At 61.7% G+C, this 8,612-nt stretch overlaps 1 protein-coding gene across 1 annotated transcript in view; it reads right to left on the bottom strand.

The window, feature by feature from the left end:
• Positions 1–8,612, bottom strand: part of LOC137895176 (golgin subfamily B member 1-like) — a 12,590-nt gene continuing 3,978 nt past the window's right edge. Inside the window, 13 exon segments of the mRNA XM_068740664.1 lie at positions 1–87; positions 164–280; positions 896–985; positions 1,060–1,087; positions 1,183–1,235; positions 1,331–3,517; positions 3,587–6,880; positions 6,991–7,095; positions 7,182–7,343; positions 7,518–7,634; positions 7,794–7,841; positions 7,960–8,093; positions 8,334–8,396. Of these exon segments, the coding sequence (XP_068596765.1) occupies positions 1–87; positions 164–280; positions 896–985; positions 1,060–1,087; positions 1,183–1,235; positions 1,331–3,517; positions 3,587–6,880; positions 6,991–7,095; positions 7,182–7,343; positions 7,518–7,634; positions 7,794–7,841; positions 7,960–8,093; positions 8,334–8,396 (6,485 nt within the window).

Genomic DNA, 8,612 nt, shown 5'->3' with positions numbered 1-8,612 from the left:
TCACCTCTCTCGGAACCAGCTGGTCTCAGAGTTCGGGTTGTTCCTCTCGTGGGGGGCTCCGGGCGCGACCTCAGCGTATACTGACCCCTGGTGGTGAAAACACAACATTTCAGGTAAATTCAGCGACGCCACCAGGGGGCACCGTTCTCCCCCTGAGGGGTACCTGAGCCTGGAGTTGACCCTCCAGCCGGTGGCAGCGGTTCTGGGTGTCCCTCAGGGCTTGGGAAACGTTCCTCAGCTGGGCTGCGATGGAACCGTTCTCCTCCACAACCTGCTGCAGCTGGAGAACAATGAAGGGGGGGAAGCTGTGAGGAACCGTGTTCTGGTTCTGTGAGGACCCGTGTTCTGGGTTCTGTGAGGAACCGTGTCCTGGGTTCTGTGTGGAACTGTGTCTGGGTTCTGTGAGGACCCGTGTTCTGGTTCTGTGAGGAACCGTGTCTGGGTTCTGTGAGGAACGGTGTCCTGGGTTCTGTGAGGAACAGTTTCTGGGTTCTGTGAGGACCCGTGTTCTGGTTCTGTGAGGAACCGTGTCTGGGTTCTGTGAGGAACGGTGTCCTGGGTTCTGTGAGGACCCGTGTTCTGGTTCTGTGAGGACCCGTGTTCTTGTTCTGTGAGGAACCGTGTCTGGGTTCTGTGAGGAACCGTGTCCTGGGTTCTGTGAGGAACAGTTTCTGGGTTCTGTGAGGAACCGTGTTCTGTGAGGAACAGTTTCTGGGTTCTGTGAGGAACCGTGTTCTGTGAGGAACAGTTTCTGGGTTCTGTGAGGAACCGTGTTCTGTGAGGAACCGTGTCTGGGTTCTGTGTGGACCCGTGTTCTGGTTCTGTGAGGAACAGTTCCTGGGTTCTGTGAGGAACCGTGTTCTGGTCCTGTGAGGAACAGTTCCTGGGTTCTCACCTTCGCGTTGGCTTGCTGGGCAGAACGGTCTCGGTGGAGCCGGACGTTCTCGGGTTCCGACCCGTTCGGACCTGCCGGGTCGACGCCTCCCTGCCGTACGGAGTGGGAACGTTAGGAGACGGCGAGCCCGAACAGAACCGTCCCGCTGACGGACGGAGACTCACCGGCGTGTCCTTCGTCCCCGCGTCGGACCTACGAAACAGACACGGCAGCATTTCAAACCGTTTCCACGACGACACGCGACCCAACGGGAGCGCTGGAACGCCGCGACACGAACCCGCCTTTACCTCGCAGCGGCCGTTTCTTCCTCGCCGCCGCCGTCCCTCCTCTTCATCGCCTCCTGAAATCAAGACGGCGGAACGTCAGGAAGACGCAACAACAAATGTGAACGTGTGACGGCGCCCCGCCCCCGCCCCCCCCCCCCCGGCTCTTTGCCTCTGACACCAGCCGCTCGCGGTCGCTCTGCAGGGACGCCAGCGAGTTCCTGAAGGCGTCCATGTTGCCGGCCGTCTGCTCCGTTTCCTGCGTGGCTCTGCCGACTTGACCTTTGACCTTTGCTTCCAGCTCTCGCCGCTCTGCGTCGGCCTCTTCCCGCTTGTAGCGCGCCGCCGCCTGCAGTCGTCGAAGGTACCCGTCCGTCTGTCCGTCTCTGCGGGACAGACGGAGCTTCAGGCTCTCGCAGGCCGCCGACAGGCTGCGGTTGTCGGCGCCGAGCGGCTCCTCCTCCTTGGTCAGAGACGAAACGGACCGTCCCAGGTCCAGATTTTCTCGTTTCAGTTTCAGAACTGACGATTCCGGAGCGAAGCGCCGCTCCTGCTCGGCTTCACGCGCGGCCGACAGATCTTTTGCTTCTTCTTTCAGGGACGCGGTTTCCTTCACCAGCCCTTTTCTGGAAACCAACGCCGCTTGAAGTTTGCGCTCGAGGGCGGCGATCGGCTCCTCCTCTTCTGAAACGCGAGCCTGGGAACCCGGCCGGGCTTCGTTCTGGTCCCGAGATCGCTCCGCCGCTCTCCCCAACTCGTCCCCCGTCGCATCGAGTCGTGATTCCAGAGCGTCCGCTCTTCGCTCCAGGATGGCGAGAGCCTCGCTCTTATCTTCCACCTCCAGAGACGTCGCCTCCCACTTGGCTTGAACGCTTTCTAGCTCCTCCCCTTCGGACACGGAGGTTCTACGGAGCTCCTCCAGTTCCCGGACCTTCTCCTCGAGGGCTGCCTGGACGGCGCCGATCTCCTCGCCGTGCCGACGGCGTTGGTCCTCGCACTCGTCTTTCAGGTCAGCAAGTTCTCGAGTCGACTTCCATTCCCGTTCCTGAGCGTTCTCCAGCGCCTCCTGGGCTTTCTTCTGGAGCGCCGCCTTTCCAAGCATCAGCTCCGCCATCTTGCCCTCGGAGGTCGTTTTATCCTTCAGCTCGTCTTTGCACGCCGCGATTTCCTGTTGAAGTTCGTCCGACCGCCGCGTCCAGCCGCTCCGCTCCCGCTCGGACGCCTCTTCTCTTTCGGCGATGCCGGCCTGCAGCCGCGACGCCCGGGCCGACCCGGCGTCTCGTAAGCGGCGCTTCTCAGACTCGGACCGTCCCAGCAGTCTCTCGCGTTCCGCTTTCTGACTGAGGAGCTCGTCCTCCGTCTCGTCCAGCGCCCCCTGGAGGACAGAGAGCCTCTCTTCGGACGCCGTGGCAGCGGTCCGAGCTTCCCGTATTTCCTCCCGTAGACGTGAAACCACAGACTTGTTCTTGGTAATTTCTTCTCTTTGCTCTTCGTTCTGCTCCGTTTTGTTTTGCAGCTCCTCTCTCAGGATCTGAAGCTTCTTCTCGGCGGCGTCTTTGTCCTCGGACGCGACGGCGAGCTCGCTCTGCAACGCCTCCTTCTCTTCAGCCAGCTGCAGCTTCTCGGATTCGTGCTCTCGCTCCAAGTCGTCCAACCGAGCGACTAGAGATTCCTTTTCTTCGATCATTTTCATTCTTTCGTTGGAGGCGGATTCCACGACTTGAGAAATGGACGTGTCTTTGTCTTCCAGCTGCCGCCCGAGTCCAGCCAGTCTGTCCTGTAGGAGGACGACTCGTTGGGCGTCCCCCTCGCTGCCCCGCCCACTTTCTCTCAGTGCTTCCTGCGTTCTTTGTAACTCGTGGCTCAAAGCGTCGACCTCAGACCGATGGCGTTGGTGCAGCTGCTTTATCGCGTCCTGCAAAGAGGACGGACCGTCGGACGGAGACGCCGAGGAGTTGCTGTCGGGGACGTCTTTCCTCGCCAGGAGTCTTTCCAGCTCGTGTCCTGCTGCTTTTAGCGCTCGCTCCTTTTCCCGGGCCGACGCCGACGCCGCCGCCTCCAGCTGATCAGAACGCCGTTTCATGGCGGAAGACGCCGCGGCTAGCTCGTCCCGCACGCCGTCCAGGTCTCGCTCCAGAGCTTCGACTTTAACGTCTTTGGATCTGGACTCGTTCTCGGCACTCACCAGGTTCTTCTCCCGCTCCTCCTCAGAGTCCTGCAGAACTCACTCTACCTTCTGAACATTTTCCTGTAAGCGAGAAAGCTCCTCGTCTTTGCCACTAACCTGAGATCGCAGCGTCTCCCGGTCGGACGTCAGCTCCTCCGTCGTCTCCCGGTCGGACGTCGGCTCCTCCGTCGTCTCCCGGTCGGACGTCAGCTCCTCCGTCGTCTCCCGGTCGGATGTCAGCTTCTCCGTCGTCTCCCTCACGCCGCCGGCCTCCTCCTGCGTCTCCTGACGCCTCCGTTCCAGCTCCTCCTTCTCCGCGAGGACTTTCCCGACTTCGCCTCGCAGACGTGCGTTTTCGGCGGCAGACGTCTGGCGCTCCTTCCGGGACGAGAGCGCGTCCTCCCTCAGCCTCCCGTTCTGCTCCTCCAGGCGCTGCACCTGCGAGACGAGCTGCGCCGCCCTTCTGGCTTGGGACGAGTATTGATCGTTGATTGCGTGCAGAGCCATTTCCCGCTGCTCCAGGTTCCCCGTCAGGGCGTCCATTTGTCCCGCCACGTGAAGGTGCTGAGACTTCAGCCTCTGGATTTCAACGGTCAGCAGGGACACGGCGGCCTGGTGAGACGCCAGGGACTCGTCCTTCTCTTTCGACAGACTCCGGTTGGTCTCTTCCGTTCGTGCGAGTTGAAGCTGAAGCTTCGCCAGCCGCTTCGTCAGCGTTTCGACCGCGGCCTTCGCCGTCCGATGCTCGCCGCCGGCGTTGTCCAGCAACTTGCGCAGGTTGGACGCGTCGTGGGACTTGTGGGACAGTTGCGTCCTCAGACCTCGCAGCTCCTCTACGTTACTGGCGAACTCGCCCCGCAGGTCGCTGAAGGCACGTTCCGTCGCTTCCGCCGACGCTCTGAGGTTCTCGCGCTCGGCGGACAGCGACTGGATCCGACTTTGAAGACGTGTCGCCAGCTCCGTGCTTTCCGTGAACCGCGTTTGAAAGAGGAGCGCCTCGTCGGCCTTCCCCTGAACGTCCTGGAGACGCTTGGCTTGGTCGGATAACGCCGCGTCTTTTTCCCGCACCTCGGATCTCTGCACCTTCAGGGCGCCGTCCAGCTTCGCCGCCGTTTCCTCGAGGTGTGAAATCCTCTCTTTTAAACTCTCGCACTCGCCGTCTTTCGCTTCGGATAGACGCCGATATTCCGAGCTCGACCGTTCCGCATCTTCCAGCATCGTCTTCAGACGGTGAATCCGACCTCGGAGCTCCGAAACGGCGGCGTTTAAACCGTCGTTGTCCGCCCCTTTCTGCTTCAGCCCGTCCTCCAGCTCGGCGACCCGGCTGGTGAGGCGCTGGATGAAGTTCTGCTGCCGTTCCGCGGTCGAGCGAAGCCCCTCCCTCTCCGCGGACGCCGTCCTGGCTTCCTCGCGTTCTTTGGACCGCTCCGCCAGCGTTTCCTGAAGCTCGGACTTTAACTTTGCGCTCTCCTCCTCCGCCGCTCTGAGGCGAGTCGTCTCCGCCGCCCTCCGGTTGTCCTCTCGCGTCTTCGTCTCCGCGGCGGTCCGGCTCGCGGCGCCGAGCGACTCCTTTTGTTTTTCCAGCTCTTCTGTTAAATCTCTCGACGCCCGTTCTTTCTGATCCATCAGCCGTTTCGCCTCCGCGCACTCCCGCCTCAGAGACTCCGCCTCCGCCTGCATCAGCGCCGCTTCGCTCTGATATCCTCTGCACTCGTCTACCTTCTGCCGGATCGTCGCGTCCTTCTCCGTCAGATCCGACGTCAGGACGGACGCTCGCTCCTGAAGCTGAAGCACTCGGCGTCGCTGCGCTTCCAAACGGGAGCTCTGATCTGAAACGGCTCGTTGCTTCTCCTGCAGGGACACGCCGAGGAGTCCGACTTCCTCCTTCAAGTCTTCCACTTGTTCTTGCCGCCGTTTCAGCTCTTCCTCTCGCTCCAGCACGGTTTTCGACAGCTTCTCGCGTTCGCTCGTTCTCTCCAGTTCTCTTTCCACCGAGAGCTTTTTGAATTCGCCCGCTTCCGTCGCCAGCTTCCGCGTTTCCTCCAACAGGCCGTCGATCCTCGCCTCTTTCTCCGAGACTTGAACCTGGAGGCCGGACAGCCGCTCGCTCAGACGCCGGACCGCCTCGTTGGCTCGGTCCAGGTCGTCTTTGTGCTTCCGACGCTGCCGCTCTTCTCCGTCTGTGATTCGCCGCTGCGCCTCGGAGCATTCCCCTCGAAGGGACTCGACTTCTGCCCGCAGCGCCGCGACGACTCCGTCCTTCTCCGTCAGCTCGGATCTCAGACGGCGTTCCCGTTCTCGGAGCAGCGCCAGCGTTTCCTCGAGTTGCGTTTGCTGCTCTCCCTGGGCCGCCGTTTTCGCCCGGAGGTCGTCCGCGGCGTCGCGCCGCAGCTGCTCCATCTCGGCGCCGAGACGCTGCGCTCGCTCCAGCTGCTGGGCGACGGTCTCGTCCCGCTCTCTGAGCAGCCCGCTGAGGCGCTCGCGCTCGCTCGCTCCGCCTCGTTCGTCCCGAGCGTGGCGCTCTAGAGCTCTCTGCAGCTCCTCGTTGTCTCTCCGAAGGCCACCGATGATCGTGTCGTTTAGTGAAACCTGCGTTTCCAGAGATTCCTTTTGGACCTCGGCCTCCGACAGCGTCCTCGCGCGCGCCGCCAGCGCCAGCTCCCGGTCCCGGTCCCGATCCGAGAGGCGCCGGACTTCCTGCTCGTACCTGCTTTGACATTCGTGAAGTCGATGCTCGCTCTCCTCCGTCAGCGCCGAGACTTTGTCTTGCAGCTGCTTCCTCTCGCTGCTCAACTTCTCGTTTTCAGATTCCCTCGCTTTCAGCTCCGAGTTGAATTTCCGCTCGTCGCCGGCGGCCCGCTTCCCCGCTGCCTCGAGTCGCGTTTCCAGCGATGCGATGGTTTCCAGTTGCTTTTGCGCCTCCTTTTTGAGGAGCTCCTCCCTCTGCGCCTGCTCCTCTGAACGTTTGGACCGGAGTTCTTCGGACTGCTGGAGCTGCTCCTTCAGGGCCGTGATCTCTGATTGGCTCTCAGAAAGATGATTACGACTGCTCACGATTTGCTTCTGGATCTTCCCCCGAAGCTCCAGAATCGTCTCCTTGTCTTCTTCGGCCTCCGTCGCTCTGGACTCTCGTCCCTCCTCGGCTTCGACCAGCTTCCTCTCGGTTTCCTTCAGGTTCGCCACCAGCTCTGCGATCACGTGATCCAGGTCTCGCCGGCCCGAACTCTGCGACCCCCTGATGACCTCGGCCTCCCGCTCCGCCTCGCTCAGCGCGAGTCCGACGCTGGCCAGGCTCTCGTCTTTGCTCCGGAGCTCCCGTTTCAGCGCCGCGAGCTGCTCCGCGGACTCCGTCGCGCTTCCGGACAGCGTCGAAATCTCCTTGTCCTTTTCCAGCAGGGCGTCTTTGAGACCGTCGACCTCCCGTTCGCAGCTCTGGAGATCGTGAATAAGCTGCGCTCGTTCTTCCAAATACGTGGAATTGAGTTTGTCCAGCTCCTCGGTCGTCTGGTCCAGATCAGCTTGTAACGTTTCTATGGTTACGCCCTGCTTTTGTGTCTGAAACGAGAAGACAAATCGACCAGATTAAGCGAGCCTGGAGAGTTCTGATCATTCCAGTGAACCGATGAGCCGCTAGCCGCACGCTAGCCGCACGCTTAAAGCCACACCTTCTCCTTCAGCACGCCCAGCCTCTGCGTGAGCTCGCCGACCTCCGACCTCAGCTCGGAGCACGTCTTCTCTGAGCTGCTGCATCTCCTGGAGACGTTGTCGAGCTGCAGAGCGAAGACAAGCAGCGGCGTTAGCTAACGCTAACGCTAACGCTAACTCTGGAGGGACCCAGAGGAACCGAAGGTCTCACAGCGAGCTCGGTCCGGAGGAGCTTGTCGGACGCCTCTTTGCACTGAACCTCCTTTTCGCTCAAAGTCTCTCGGAGGCTGCTGACGAACTCGAGCTTCTCGGAAGTCTCGGCCAAAGTGTTCTCCTTCTCGATGAGGGACATCTCCAGACACTCCCGGCGTCGCTGAGCCTGAGAAGCAAGGATGAGAAGCAAGGATGAGAAAAACATCTCAATAATAAAAGAGAAATAAATCTCAGCCGAGATCCTGGAGCCGAGCTGGAGACGGGCTGGCGCTCGATGAGTTAATGCTTCCCGACCGGGCCCAGGACCGGCCCGGCTCTGGTTCGCTCCCGGAACTCGTTACCCTCGGAGCTGTTCGTTGAGGCTGCCGACCAGCAGCCGATGCTTCTCCGCGTCTCTGCTCTGCTGACTCCGGGCGCCGGCGAGCTGGCTCTGCAGCTTCTCCCCCTCGTTCTGCGGCGGGAGGAAGGAGAAGCGTCGGATAGAGACCCTCGCCGCGTCACCGTCGCACCTGGCGAGCTAAAAACGCCACCGCAGACAGATTAAACAAGCACAGCACGCCGTTAGCCGCCGCCGTTAGCCGCCACCGCACACACGCGAAAGCCAACACACCTGAGGGACCCAAAATGGCTGCTCATCCTCACCTACATCAAACGCCACCTGTGTTAGAAGGCGCCGTTACAAGCTTCTACTCCCCGAGGAGGGCAACGTTCACAGCTGAAGGTCGCAGGAGGTCAGAGCAAGGCGTGGCCGGCTGGGCGGGGCATGACGGGCTCACCTGCAACGTCTCCACGCGGGCCTGCAGCTGCAGCCGATCCTCCAGGTCCCGACAGCGCTCCTCCAGACTCAGGATCTGCTCCTGCAGCTGGTTCCTCTCCAGCTCCAGCTCCTCCACAACCGACCGCAAGCCGTCTGGAACCATCGGGGGGGGGGACGAGAGCGTTAGAGGCGGGCCCGGGGAACGGCGAGCGATTAGAGGTGACGGGTGAGGAAAAGCGATGGGACGATGGGCTACGGCGAGATTCATCCTCGCGGGACGACGAAGCGACAAGAGAATCCGACCGAGGACGACGTTCAACCTGCAGCGGCCTGAAGAGGGCGGGGCGAAACAAAGGAGGCGGGGCATGCGGGACAAGGAGCGCGGAACCTTACCTTCCTGCCACCGGGACGGAACACGCGGCAGCTCAACCAGCGTGCACACGTCCAAAGAAAAAACTGCAAACCGAAACGAGAACGGACGGCGAGGAATGGGCGTCGGCCTCCTGGGAATGGGCGTCGGCCTCCTGGGCGCGTTGGCCGATCCTCCCAAAGTTGCTCGCGTGAACCCAGTAACGACAGCCCAGTCCTCGCACTCAGAACCGGACGGGGGGGGGGGGGGGGGGGGGGGGGGCGGGCGTGGACAAACACAGAAGCCACACCGACTAAAATGAG

The sequence above is a fragment of the Brachionichthys hirsutus genome, chromosome 1 (genome assembly GCF_040956055.1).
Source record: "Brachionichthys hirsutus isolate HB-005 chromosome 1, CSIRO-AGI_Bhir_v1, whole genome shotgun sequence".
Lineage (NCBI taxonomy): Eukaryota > Metazoa > Chordata > Actinopteri > Lophiiformes > Brachionichthyidae > Brachionichthys > Brachionichthys hirsutus.
The sequence above is the reverse complement of the archived record's forward strand: the minus strand, read 5'-3'. Positions and strand labels throughout refer to the sequence as shown.